Source organism: Morone saxatilis, unplaced genomic scaffold (assembly GCF_004916995.1).
Source record: "Morone saxatilis isolate NCDOM2014 unplaced genomic scaffold, NCSU_SB_2.0 Contig4, whole genome shotgun sequence".
NCBI lineage: Eukaryota > Metazoa > Chordata > Actinopteri > Moronidae > Morone > Morone saxatilis.
In genome coordinates, this window is record NW_023339984.1 from 2897122 (window position 1) to 2912532 (window position 15411).

The following is a 15411-nucleotide window of genomic DNA, read 5'->3' on the forward strand; positions in this document are numbered from 1 at the left end:
GGGGGGGGGGGGGGTGAGAGAGCCGATTTGCAGATAAAGAGGCATCTCCACCAACCCACACCCTGCATACTAACATCTAGTGCATCTGACAACAGTGAAGGAAAGCCTACCAGAGGCCACACACACACACACTTTTACAGAACTCAATTTTCCCACATGTTCCTCCAGATTACAGATTGATCGGTTTTTTAACACTCAGTCGACTTTTAATACACTAACAGGAGACCTCTGGGAATTAGAAGTTGATTCTGTGTATTTTACCAAAGTTAGAATGTCTTACAAACTGCATCAAGTTCATTTCCTGAAGCTTCAAATCAGATTCCGACCAAACACATTTTTACAAAGTTTTAGAAACGTCTGTCAGTCCACTTGTTGTTAACTTTGTGCTCCTTTGTCATAAGAGAAGCAGAGGAAGAGGCAGAGTTTTCTGCCAAATGTTTAAGCTTGTTCCACTTAAAAGGGAAACTCCACTGAGGGGCTGGTACTCAGCTTGTGACAACAGCTGTATGATGTGTCTGGAGGAGCTCTGACAAATTAACCCACATGATGTCACGGTCAGTCCCTCCGGGAAGTTCCAATCTCAGCAATGAATGCAAATTCAACAAATCCCTGTGAATTCTGCTCCACCTTGCAATTGTGTCCAATCACAACTCTCCTGCAAGTTTCCTGTGAATTTCACTAATCCCAGCAGTCCCACACACACAATGTTGAGCCACCAAACTAGTAGCGATTTTATTCTCACTTTGAAAAAGTTGAATTAAACCAAAAAACTGCAACGTGCATCACAAGTTTTTAGAAAAGCTGCTGTGAAAGCAAAGGTCATCAGGGTTATCTTGGCGCGGGTGGAAATTTATATCAGAGAGCCTGCGTTATAAACTGGGGCCATGCAGTTCGAAAAATGTGGAGACAAAGAGCTCATGTTGCATTATGGGAAGTGTAGGACCACTCCTTTTTTCTCTCGCAAGTCCACTAACATTAGGCCTTCATTATTTAGAGGAATTTCATTTAAATAAATTGTTATCGATTCACCATTTGAGTCATTTTTTTAGTAAAAATGTAAAAAAAGAAATAAATAAGCCAAGGAAATGTGAATATTTGTTGTTTTTTGACTATGCTAACTGCAAGCTCTTTAAATATGGGAAGTTGTGGTGGGTGGACTGCTTACTGACATTTCACATACTAAATAATAATAATAATTCATTAACTTAGAAAATGATCCGCAGATTACTCAACAGTAAGAAATAACTGGTAGTTCCAGCCCTATGATTCGATTATACTTATGAATATCTTTTGTTTGCTGAGTGACAGGTATGACACACTCCCTCCTGAAAGCTCTGCTTCAGATACATTTCTAAATCAAGTTCCGACGCATACTATCAATCAAATACAGTAAACAGTAGAGCTAGAAGACTCTGACAGACAATGGGAGCAGATGCACAGTGTTTATCGGTTCGAGGCACTGCTTTCCCAGTCAGGATGAAGCAGGTCCCTGGCTAGAACAGCTGTCGAGCTTCACTTCACGACAGCCTCATCTGGACTGGAGGAAACTCACGTTCCACTCACATTTCCCAGCTGGTTCTTACGCAAGATTAGAGAAAATGTCCTCTTTGAGAAACCTCTCTACGGTCCTGTTCAGCTCTCCTAATTTGGTCAGGTGCGTGTGTCCGTCTGCCTAAGCTTTGAAGTTTGGGTTTGGTCACACTCTGACCTTTTCAGACTGAACGCTGAGTCCTTCCTCGAGCTCCATCCGAAAGGAGATCACTGCACTTGCAAGCAGCTGCTTTCCCAGACCTCCTTTTCCTCTTCTTTTCCTCCTCATCTATTCATCGTTTTAGTTTTAGCTGCATGCCTGGCTGAGGCTGAACTCAAGGGTCATCGGCCTCCTCCGCCTTGCCGGTGAACTGTGCTGACGTCAGAGGACAGCCCTGCCTCCTCGTCCCACCCCTCAGTGGCTTTGGCATTCCAGACAGCTCACAGACCCTTCAGACCTTAACAGCTCTGGCTGTACGAGGCTCCAGTGCAGCCTGGGATACACACTGCTTCTTAGGGCATCTGCAAGACGCATCAACATCTAAGACTTGTTTTTGAAAATGAAATGAATGTTCCAAGTTAATAAAAAAAAAAAGGGTTCTGGGTGGAACCAGATCTATAGGACTATGACTAACAAGAAAGCTCACTAGGAAGGCATGCACAGGGAAACCACAGTATTTGAACACATCTAAAGCTGAAACAAACACTGAGGCTGCACTTCATTTCCCTTTGTAGACCTTGACTTCAAGCAGACAGCCTGCTGTTTGTGCATCTCACAGTGACTGAACTAAAACTACAATTTTCTCACTTGATCTGTTGATCCTTTAGTTTTTTTTATAATAATAAAAATGGATGCAAAATAACAAAGAGTCCAAGGAGGTGTCCTCAGAGGTCTTGTTTTGTCCAACCAGCAGTCTGCAGCCTCAGATATTCAGTTGAGGAGGACATAAAAACATAGAAAGGCAGCAAATTACTTTGGAGAGGCTGTATTCCTGCCGCTGGAAAAATGACTTCACAATTAACGGATTTGGTTTCCTTTGAGCTGTGAAGGAAATGGCCTGTTTAATAAAGTCATTTAATGCTCCATGGAAGCAGTAACAGATCTAAGATCTAAGAAGTTGTGAAACACGGGACAGAACATTCTCTGAAACTGTTTCTGTTCTTTTAAAGCAAATATTCCCAAATGTCCTGCGGTTGCAAGTCTCAGTCAGGAGCATGTTCTGCCTGTCTTAGTCTTATTTGATAGTAAACAGGGCCTCTAATTAAAGGACATCCATCCACCCTTCCTGGGGACGATAAAAAACTAATTCTGGGATTGGTCGTGGGACAGAAGTTAGACATCTCACCCTAAAAAAACCCACTGCTGTCACACACACACACTAACATGCACACACAAAGTGAGAAGACGAACCACGAGTTGAATAAATGCAATATGAATAAATGAATATGTATATGCAACACATGTTCAAATAAATTGTTCTCCATGGCCATTCATTTATACCCCGCATCACCTTTAATAATCACAATAATATCATTTGGATGGCCAGCATTTACCTCAGGGCGGTTTAAATTGTATTTGGGGACAGTTTGGGACAGTGGTGAGAAAGGTTAGAGCCCTGGTAAACTACATAGCTTTAGGTTTCAGACTGTTGGTCATAAAAAACAGCAGTGTAATTGTTTTATTTAAATCAAACGGTCAGGAAAAGTAGCACATCAGTTCCAGCCTAAAGTTGATGGATGCAACTGATGACAGGTGTAAAACTGACAGTCACCATTTTGCCTTGCTGTTCCTGTCTTTTTATTTTGCTTTTATTTTTAACCAATACTGTTGAAACGTTAACCGAGGTTGTTTGTTTAACCATCCTCTGCTAATAGAGATGATAGCCTATTATTATTACAGTCTCAATGCCCTACCGCCCAGCTCCGCTCACTGAACTTTGTCACAGCGGTTGATCTTTCTAGGTACAAGCGAGCCGGTGTTCCCTGAATTCCAGTCCCGCTGCCTACGGTTGGGGAGTTGATTGACTAAACTCTTGGGAGGATCTTTAGGTACTGCCCAACCCACCATTGTGCTGCACGCTGAACCACACCAGAGCTGTTACGACACACAACCTGACACACTCCCAACATCAACACACTGACTTGTCTTCTGACTAACTTCACAAGATTTAAGTAGGAGCAGTGCTGGGTGGAGCTTTGGTTCAAGAGTTGACTTTTTATTCTTTGTGGATTTGATTTAACCTCAAACTGACAGTAGTTCAATAGTAAAGAACAAACTTTAGAAACTTTTCATCCACCTCTAGGGCCATTTAGACAAAGAAATGTATTGCTTTTTCACATAAATGGCTAACCTAAAGGCACAAGGGGGTAATTGCTGCTTTTCAGTCATCATTTCTTCTGCTTCACCAGTTGCAAACTACTTCCTAAGGGCCAAGCAGGTCAACTATTTTTCCATTTATTAAAAAAGAGCAGAGTTCACTTAAACTGTGTGTGTTCGAGCCAAAGAGAGACAGAGAGAGAGAGAGAGAAAGATAAGTGAACCACACACAGATTGCTTCTTGAAGGCATTACCATATATGGGCTCTACTGTATGGAGGAAGGAGGAAGTAGGCTAGTCAGTCAGGACAAAGGGGGAGCACTTGAAGACTCTATTGTTGGTATGAGATAGACGGAGTACTAGCCGGGCACAGGCCGGGGCTCCGTCGTCAGCCAGTGAAGGTCCACAACAATGTAACGGCTGTCAGCTGCTCTGGCAGAGAGCTGCGTAAGCCCATTCACATCAGCGAGAAAACACACTCCGATGTCAGCGCAATATCAGGAGCTTAAAAATAGGGCTGAGCTCATAAGGCAGTTATTCAACGCTTTTCAGACAGCTACTAAGCTAGTGACACTTGTGATACATTTGTCTGTATAGTATAGTCTAAGGCCACTTTATTGTTGGCCCGTCTTTGCTGTATCCTGAGGAATGCTGCGGTTTCATTCAATGTGCGAGCTCTCGGGGCTGCAATACATTTATTTACCTAAAGTTTTTTTTATACTAGTGCCAATATATTTTAGTAGCGATACTTTTCCCATACCTTATGTTTAAAAAATGTAAACCCTCTTCTGGGGGCGCTCCCTTGAGCTAGTGGTCTAAGATGTGTGCCATATCCCCGGTTTGATGCAGGCTGGGACTGCGACGACACTAGGGCTGCACAATTAATCGCAGTATGGCCAGAGAAAAGGTTTGGTTTTGATGATTTTAATGAACATTTTATTTGTGATGCAAAAATGATCATTCATTGTGAATAATATCGCAATCGAACACTTTGTCATGTAGTCATCCGACAAATAAAGGCAGAATTGCCCAAAAACAAACAAACAAAAAATGATTTTTTGCTTCACAGAAGTTCTTGTAAAGTCATATAAGGAAGTACCCAGATTTTTGGGGCCCATCACCAATCGCTGGAAGCAGTATTAATCGATACCAATCAGAGGGTGTATTTGAAGCCTTCTATATACCGTATAGCATTATTTATTTATTTTACTATTCTTAACAACATTAGTAAGCATTAAGAGATGAAAAAGTAGCATTTTCTCTAATTGCAGAGCAAAGACGTACAAAAGAACTTCTAATGGGTCAAGCAGAGCCGTGAATTCTAAGCAGGTATGACTGTGCATGTTTTAGTCACTGCTGCGCCTCACAGCACCAATAAAGATGCCCTGTCAGACCTTTTTTAGCTCTCCACCTCCATTCTCTATTCTTTCCAACTGGGCACGAGGCCAGCAGCTCCCCTCCACTCCTCCGTCTAACCCTCTCCCACACAGTGGCGATGGAAAACAGTGACCCCTCAGTGAACGAGAAACACAAAGTAACTCTGGCGAGGAGAGCGGGAGCGAATCTTAGGGCAGAAATCCCGACTGTGATGGCATTTCTGTGAGGGCTTTGCATTTTCAGAGAACGTTTTGTTCGCCTCTAAGTGCCACGGGTGAATGGCTGTCTTTGTGGGGCAAGAGAAAGGATGAAATTGAGAGGAGGAGAAATAAACAGGAGGCATGGGCAAAGTGGGAGAGACCGAGAGGAGAAGAAAATGAAAGAAATGCAGGGAGGAACTGAAGCTCGAGTGGGGGAGACAGAGAAGGCGAGGGAGTGAATGGAAGGAGAGGGGAGGGAGGGTTTATTGGAAAGCCTAGCTGGGCAGCTGAAAAGCCTGGGTGAGCTGTGTGCCACGTTTGGTGCCAGGGGGTGAACGCTCCCCGCCGCACAGGCTCCACCATTGTTGTTTCCATAACAGAGTGCCACGCCAGCAGCCTGAACATCACGCAAAGCAGCAGCAGTCCTACACGTCCGGAGAAAACAAGGCGGGTGACGTCGGTGTAAAATGGATTCTGGAAGAGCACAACAAAAGACCTATAGGTGCGTTATAAACTGCTGAATGTTATAAATCAATTTAACAAACACTTTATTTGTTCTCTAACTCTTTCAGTTCTGACTGAATGTGGCATCACAGCCCAGAAAACATTGAGATAACCTGACAAATCAGAGGATGTCTTAAACCTGCATTCTGTGTAATGGCCAGTAGGGGGCAGCTCCATTGGCTGCAATACAAACTCATACCATGCAGTCTCATGGGGAAATGAGCCGACTTCTAACTTGATTTATGAGCTCAGTGAACAGTTTCCTGATGAGTTTCTGGACTCAATCTCTAGTTTCGGTCTTCTTCCATACAACATGATGTTCATTTAGTAAACAATGGTCCCATTGAGAGTAAAATAGACCATAAAGCAGGATATGCTTTAGGGTGTGGCTACCTTGTGATTGACAAGTCATTCTCAGTGAGTCTGTCCAGCGCAGTGCACCAGAACTCAGAGTCAAACTGTCAAACATAGGCAAGTGCCTATTGATTTGTACCCATTGCCTTGTGCTCGTAGATGAACAGCAAGATAGGACTATATCAGCAATACACGTCGAAAATGGTTTCACTAAGTGCATTTAATGCAAACGAATCCACAGAAGCACAGATGATAAATATGGCCCTGCTCATAAACGAAGCCGTTGGCTAATGGAGGCGTGCTGTCCCCTGCTGTGAGAGAAGTAACCAAACATGGTTGTCAGCAACCTCACCTCATCTATTACATACTTGGTGTAGAAAACATTTATCCTACAAGCTCCTACAAGAGAGCGATACCTTATCAACAAAAGTGTATGAATAAAGTGTACATATCAATACACAATCAACTGCAACAGAAATAGATCAGTAGATTGTATGTTTTTAGTGATGCATTAGTTCAGGTGTACTCACCCAGACCGGCTTTATCATGTGTTTAGAATTCCGTTACATAATACAAAATAAGCCTGCTGGGCTGCAGTGTGAAAGTGGGAATGCGACACTGGTCCAAAACAGTGTGTACTCGGACGCAGTCAGCCCGACAATCCATTTCAGGAAATAAACACGACCTGGACAGCGGGCGGCTACACAGAGAAAGATAGGGGATTTTTCATTGTACTCCGGTTACAACTGGCCTGGTTGTCTCTTGCCATAATATCTTATATTATGAATATATATGTCCTCCGAATGAACTCGCACCCGTCCGCCCCTTCCGGCGCGTGGCTGGCATGTATTGGACCTTGGGGTGTTGATTGTGCATCATACAGAGCGCTACGGGCCACCTTGGCTGGACCCAGACAGGAGGGGCCTGGTTGAGTCGCTACAGCCCGCCCGAGTGTGAGGCTTAGCGCTGATGGGCATGGGTTCGAGAGCTGGGGGCCTGTCAATAGCTGCTTTGCTGATGCGCGATAGACAACAGGCACGCAGCTGGCAGTAGAAAAAACTAACTGAGGGAGATAAGGGAGGGGGCCTGTTAGGCGGAGCAACTGCGAGCCACCAAACAGGAAGCAAAACGCGACGGGTCCGGTCAGTAAACTGTGCGACAAACATGCGGGGAAAGGAGAGATGTGGCGTGCTGTGCCTAGCGTGCCGTCGCTGTTTTAGAGGTATATAATTTCGAAGTCATGCATTACGTGATGCCGACGTCAGCGTCCAACGTGCTATAACGAAACTGCCGCTGACTACATGGGCTGTGAACAATCAGAAAACAAGCTACGCCTGACAGTTGGCACCAAAACAGCAATCGAGGCTGATTGATCTGGGCCAGCAGAGTGCAATGCGGCCTGCTGACAATATTGGATTTCCTCTCAGCTGTAGTGACGAGGAACTCACAACCTGTTATCTAGACAACCCCTAACCGCCAATTAAGGCTCTGCATCTGTTGTTTGAACCTGAAGGTCATGAGATACTTTCATGCCATTGGGAACACCAGCAGCCTGTTTAAAACAGGAACTCATAGCCACCGCAAGCTTATGGAGACACGATGATAAGCTAAGGCCTCAGTATAATTGCGTATATTTTGTTTGTGATATTGTATTGCTTTTCTCAAAACACTTGCGATTGATGTTAGGATAGCGAGTGGTTGCAAATGGTTAAACTGGCCTATGACGTATGGCATTTGGTGGTTTTAAAAGGCATCGCATATTGCAATTGGTTACCTCTGTGATGTCATATTGCCATACACGAGTCTATTCATGAGACAGCAGACTCTGACTGGCATACTACCCAGACAGATACACACAAGCAATGACAAATTGCCACTTGTTAATTACCCAGACAAATGGCTTAATAAGTAATCATACCCCACCCCCCCCCCCCCCCCCTTTCGCTGGGGGCTGCGTATCTTCAACTCTGACGTCACAGACCGTCACAAGCAGCAAATGACAAGTCATTGGTTATTCAGTGACAAATGAACACCAGGATCGAGGCCAGAAACCTGCACGCTGAAGCCACGCTGAGGAGCTGCAGTGTTGTAAACCCATGTTGTCAGTTTCCATTCAGGTTTAATCCTGTGGCTAGACAGACGCTCTGTCAACCACCCACTAACTGTGTGTGTCTGTGTTTTACATGTTCACACCACTCAATGGATGAATCTGACACATGTCGTGCTTTTCCTTAACTACATTTGGCCCTACACAAAGCTCAAGTATAAACATGTTTAGCATAAATACAAATATGTCTGACACTGTTTCAAACAAATAATAGCCAAATAAATAATTGGCTCACAGAAAAAGACTTAGTTCTGATATATCAATGTGCCGGGGTGGCGAAACTGTAGCGCAACAGCGAAACAGAGAAGAGCTGAAGTGTGAAAGAGAACCAAGCGAATATCATTTCACGTGTGTTTGATATTTGCATGAATTTGGACGTCCAAGTCAGCAAACAATGGGAAGAGGAAAAGGACTCTGCGCTGGGAAATTCTCGGAGAAGGTGCCTCGGTGAGATTTCTATACTAGAATAAGTCGTGGTAGAAGTGAGTGATGATGCATGACAAGGTTGTGACCTGTGGTTTATTTACTGTGGCCATGAAGCTACTCATTTTTTGGAGCCATGCTAGCGGTGTGGCTCTCTGGACAGCAATGTGGGTCTGTAGGTCGGTCCACTGAAATCTCAATAACTTTTGGATGAACGGCCACAGAGCTTTGTACTGACATCCGTGGTTCAAAGGGGATACATCCTAATGACTGACTTTTCCTCTAGCGCCACCATTAGGCTGGCATGTGGCTTTGAGTGAAATGTTTCAACAGCTGGGTCAAAATGAAAAGTGGCACACAAAGTCAAGCCCGTTAAAAAAAAAGGAGGAACTGGAACAATTCTGGTCATCTTGGGAGCTAACCCAGAAAACTCACAATAAGCTCAATAAAGCTCAATAAAGCTCAATATAGTCGATACCGATCAGTTAAAAGATAAATTGATCGGTGCTGGCTTTCTCCAACCTTACGTTATTGCACGTTATTATTATTATTATTATTATTATTACTACTGTCTGTACTGTATTAGGTATTACTGTACTTATTTACACTCTCCTCTGTGTGTGTGTGTTGTTGTGTGAGGATGAATTTGACAATGTGTCTTTTCCTCTACATTTTGCCAACACAGAGCTTTTAGTATGAACATGTTCGGATTCATCCACAAATATATCTTGTGTTGTAGAGGAAAAAAGGGTCACCAAAGGGTAGGTTCATTTCTACCAGGGACAGCTGTGCCTGTTGACATTTAGTAAAGAGACCCGAGAGCTCTCTGCCTGCGCGCATGAGTGCATGCTGTAGGTTCTTGGCTGGCACCAGAGCTCATTGACAAAGTGAGAGATCAGCCGCCCATTGAAGTGGCGTAGGAAATCCCGTCCTGTCTTAGGGAAAAGATCCCTTCATTCCTGCGGAGACGGCGCAGCGGCTCCCTAGTGCGGCAAGTGAAAACACTGTGATCTTGTTGAGGCGAATGGCAGGAAAAAGCCACCGAAAGACCGTTTAGTAAACGTCTCAATGAAAGCATGCTGTAGATGTAATCTGGTTGAGTAAACTAAGATGAGGGATAAAGGTTTCATCAGTAATGAAGCCAACTATTTGAATGAGTCAACTTGAGATTTAGCAAATCGTGATGGCCATTTTTCACCAACATATAGATAATAGATAATAAAATTACTGTTTAAACAGGCAGTCCTACTATTCCTACATTTTAATTTTGCCAACATGAACAGAAAGTCCTCGAAGTATTCAGTATAAACGCACAATTTGAAAATCTACAATTGAGTTTACTGTCAAAAGCTCCAGAACAGACGACTGAGTGGAGATTGTTCTGTCAACTACTTTTTTAAAACATTTTATTCAGATTCTTGTTTTGCTTGAAGAAAAAAAAATCCCAAACCAAGGTATATATATATAAAAAAGTCTTTCATAACTGCACCAAAACTTGGAAGTTGTACTGTCACTATTTCACAGACAATTTGTCAAACTCTGGTTTTGATCCAGACACATGAGCCATAAAAAGAAACCATTAGCGTTGAGCCTTCACTCTCAGTTAATTCCACACCAAAAAAAAAAAAAGAGGAGCCAGTCGGATGCATACTGGCTGTAGATGGAAAGAGAAAGTGGCTGAAAGAAGATGGATGGTTGGGATACATTCACAGCTCACATCTGGAAGCCTTTATGGCCAGAACCCTCCAATTTCCTCCACTGAGGTTTCCCCTCGTTGCTGCATAAAAAAGCAACTAAATATGTACCCGGCTTACTCACCACAGTATATCCTTGCCCAGCTGACAATAAAGCCTCACATTACTGTACAGCTGACACACACAAACAGCAACAAGCACTATTATGTAACGAGTCCTAATCAATCCAGATGATTAGGTTCTATTGACATGCTGAGCCGCAGTGTGTTCATTCATTAGCAAACGCTGCTAAACTGTAAATGTTTGTTATCTGTGTGTCATTCTGGGCACACTGAATCTGTGTGTGTGTGACAGACAATCCATCACCACTGTTTGTCCACCACTGCCCCGGCTGTCCACATGTTTACTGAAGACACAGAGTCTCTGCGTCCTCAAGAGAATGAAAGAGACGGACAGGTCAGCTCATCTATGGCAGGATCCCTTATTTAGCACTGCTATAAAGTCATCCACCGCTACCCAACACATAACACCGGTGTAGGAGCAACAAGGCTTTCTTCGAAAGTACTGAGGTCACTTTTGTGCAGCAGTAGCACACTGAAAACTCCCAGCATTAGGAAAAATATCATCACACACAGCTAAACTGGGAACGCTTATTTTATCACAGGTGTGTAAAACTATTTAAAAGTTTGATACAGGCTTTTTTTTAACTCAATCTGCCAACTGTTGCATTAATGTTAAAATCTTTTAGCAGCTATAATCCATTTGTACAGAAAAACTGCCAACTTTAGGACTGAGTATGGTTCATACTGGCAATGGAATTACAAAACACATGGTGCAAGGTTGACAAAAGTTGCTTCATTTTGAAATGCTTACAGGATACAGACTGTGCAGGTTTATTTAAAGTGGAATATCATCGAGGCCTGCGGCTTGTGAAAACATCACCATTCAGAAATATTCTCATATAAACACCACAACCCCGTGACGTGCCCTCTCTCTTCAGCTGACTCTTATGCCAAATCCCATTTGAAAACCTGACAATTTTTGTTACGATTGCGGGCAAAAGATATATATACCCACTGGAGACAACATTTTAAAGGTCTTCAGGGAGCAGCCAGTTGTGCTGAAGTGTTCGGCTTCCCTCATTCACCAAGCTGCACTTTGTTTTAAAAGAAATATGAACTTAGGAGGCTGATGTGCAGCACAAGCTACCGCCCACCGCGGTCTATTTTGTTGTTAAGAGCTTGAGGAAATATAAGCAGAGACGTTTTTACGATTGAGCTTTTTCCTTAAGTAAAAGCTACTTGGTTGGTGTTTTATATGCTGCAGGCCAACGTGTTGACACCAATAATGGTGTAATACAAGTATTGCGACATTATTGAAGGCAACATTAAAATGTGTATTAGTTTTAAGGTTGGTTTAACGTTCTCCCCCATACTCGACCTGTCGGGGTTCAACCAGCAGTACTATAACTTTGTTACCATTCAATCTTCACCCTCACTTTAACACTCAAAAACAAATTCCTGAAACGCCTCAGGTGTCATTAGGTATGAATTCATGATAAGTTGCCTGTAGGTGTGCCTGCGGTTCGCGTTACCGACGGACGGGACTGGTCCTGTCCACTCCTACACCGGGATACGCTAGCAAGTAACGCGGGCCTTTTTCTAGTCAACCCGAGTCAAAACGAAACCCAAATAACCTTTGAGGACTATAGTCCCAAACAACAGGGCAATATGAATGTAATATGGTTGCAAACTCACCCTCTAAAAGCCTGGAAATCAGCGAGTCGACGTCCAACTCCCCCTCCGCCATTTCTGTAACGAACAGCTCTGCCCGCCGCAGTCTGGAGCTGGCAGGGCAGGCACCGCCTCACTGCACTGAAACGCACCGCCAACCTCCTCCCACTCACGGGCCTCCCGTTTAGGACTATTATGCCGCGTTAAAGTTCCCCTCGGATACTCGAGTTCCTATCACAGAGAGGAGAAAAGCGGAGTTTATAATTAGCCATACATAAAGCACCTTAACAGGGTTTTTCAAGTGAATTTTTACAAAACTATCACTCATTAGCTTTTTCTAGAGCTTTCAACAGCATCTCTCAGTCTTCCTCTGCAGATTTCAAACTCAAACAGTGTTTCCTAAGTCAAGAATGAACCTTCAAGCTCATGTCCAAAGTAATGTCCGTGTAGCATTTTCACATTATATTTTTTCTTACCTCGGCCATTGATTTCAATTCATTTCCAAACTCAATTAGCGGACTCTTGGGACTTAGAGAGAGTAAAGTAGCTTTTGCTTAAAACCCACCACATTTTATAGTGTGTGTGTGTGTGTGTGTGTGTGTCAACCATCTCTATAACATAATGTAATATAATATTATTGTCAGGTTATTTGTAAAATTCAAAGCATCTACTTAGGTTATGATTCGTCTAACTGAAGGGATAAAAGAATTGTTTATGTTAATATGAATAAATAAAGTAAATACAATGCATAATATATTTGTGCATGGATGTTTTAATTTGTACAAAACAACATAGATGCAACCGAATGAAACGGTTCATCAAGAACTGAGGCCTTTTCCCAGCATGCCCTCAATACTCAATACACACATGTAATGGACAGTTCCCTATCCAATTCATTTTAATATTCATTTAGTTATTTTCTCAAGTTGTACCTGTGATTTCTGACAGCACCTGAAGGCATCAGTATAGCCAAGGCATTTGCAACAGGTTACTGTAATATCTTAGTAATAATAATAATAATAATAATAATAATAATAATAATAATAAATAGGGCTACTCAAAAATATGTAATAAATAAAAGCTGACATTTTTTCTTTGAGTTCTTTGAGTCACAAAATGAAAACCTGTGCAGATGTTCTTGGTGTTTATAAAGTACTTTTATGGACATTGAAGTAAACCTGAAATGAATAAAACTGTGGAAAAGACACTTACTTACTTTACTAAATATAAAGAGACCTAACTGAGGCCCACTCACTATACATTGTCACGTCGGGGATAAATGCTCAGCGCTCGTAATGAGAGGTCAGGATTTATTCACTTACAGCGCCCTCTCCTGGTTGAATTGTATGATCATTAAAGTTTTTTGATGAACAGTTTTTAGGATTGTTTTGTGAGTTTTAAAAAAGGGGGAATTATCTTCAGTTGATCAAATAAAGCAAAGAAGAAAACGTATTTTTTCTTATAAATAAGAGTTGTTTACTGTCAGAGTCCAACCCTGGAAGACTGAACCTGCAGTGTCGGTCAGTGTGTGAAGGATCTGGTACATCACACTGACTGTTTACAGAGAGTGAATCTGGGGACCAGATCTGGGTCCGGTCTAGGACTCTCTTCCAGGTTATGACTCACGCCACAAGTTATGTTATTGCCTCTCCCACTCACAACTTATTTTTCTGTTTCTTTCAAGTGCGTCATCTGGGTATTTCCGCACTGTTTTGAGTGGGTGGTGGCAAGTTGCACTGCAGAGGAACCGCGAAGGGGTGCAGCTGTGTCAAGTTAGCCAGAGGACCACACCGGAAACTGGACACTTTTCAAAATAATAGCCTAGAGTTGCTGTGAAAACATGAGAGCCTCATCATTTCATTATTACTTTAAATATTTTACCATAACTACTGTAATTTAGCATAATCATGTTTAAGTGTAGGCTAAGTTTAGGATAAATGTATACATTTCCCACAGACTAACAGGCATACAACTGCCAGAATGAATGACCCCTACAACCCCAGCACTATGTCCTAAAATAGACTTTCTATGATGAGCCTGTGAAATATTATCTCTAATGAGAACCACAGAGACATGAACTATGAATTACATTGTAGTGTATTCAAGGTAGGCTAAACCTTTGAACAGATGTTTTCTTAACCCTTACAAACAGTTCATATCCAATGCCTTCACAGTATGGTCCGGGTCAAATTTGACCTGGTCCAAGAAAGTCCTCATAAAAAGTGTCTATACCATATTTTGAACTACAGATCTATTTAGAATATGTAAATAGCATATCTTACATTAATACATTCATTATTAATCCTTAATTTATGATTTTAGATAGCATGAGAGTGTATTTTTTAGGTTCTAGACTCGTTTTTGGAGAAAAAACAGCTATATCACACTATATCATGTCCTGTTTTACCTAAGACATGAAAACATAACAGCCATAATAATTTAAATGTATTTTATTGATAGTGAAACAGCAAGAACATTCTGGAACTGTTATAATATAACCACATAACTATCGCAACCATTGGACACTGTCCTTACTGCAATATCATTATATTAACAACAATATTAATTTAACATTAACATTCAAAACACAACACATAAAACATGTTTGTTGCAAACTAGTCAGTGCATTCAATGCAGTAGTAGGAAACTTTGCGTGTGTGGGACTTGCAAATGTGCTTCCCACATTTGCTGCAGGTTGTCCCTGTTTTGCAGTCCTTTTTGGAGAGCAGAGGTTTTGCATCTCCTTCTCTTTTGTCCCTTTGTGATGTCTTGTGTGACTTGATCAGGGCCAGTTATGATTTAGTTTAATTAAATATCTCCTATTAAGACACATATACAAATACCTGCTAGGAACAAAATGTGTTGAACACGTTTTCTCGGCAAAAATTTCACATTAAAATTCTTAGAAATGCATCTACTCATCCTACCTCAGATTATATGAGTATTCAAATTAATTTCATTTCTAAAGTTTTCCTGCTGGACACAAGATGTCTCCTACTTCACTGTAAAGTCCATTCTCAGTGTATGTACAAGTTGCATACTATTTATGATGCCACAAATCATGCTGGTAGGCCCCGCCTCTTAAAATCAGATTTTCAGTGAGCACAGAGAAACTTTCCCCTTTCAGCAGATGAAGGTAAAAAAACTCTGCACATACATCAATCATTCTGCA

The 15411-nt window shown here is 42.1% G+C and overlaps 1 protein-coding gene across 1 annotated transcript in view; it reads right to left on the minus strand.

Moving 5' to 3' along the window:
* LOC118338095 (serine/threonine-protein phosphatase PP1-beta catalytic subunit-like) overlaps positions 1-12419 on the minus strand; it is a 19145-nt gene extending 6726 nt beyond the window's left edge. The window contains exon 1 of the mRNA XM_035675281.1: positions 12264-12419. Within this exon, the coding sequence (XP_035531174.1) occupies positions 12264-12315 (52 nt within the window). The 5' untranslated portion in view covers positions 12316-12419. The remainder of the gene's footprint in view (positions 1-12263) is intronic.
* Positions 12420-15411: the final 2992 nt, after the last annotated feature.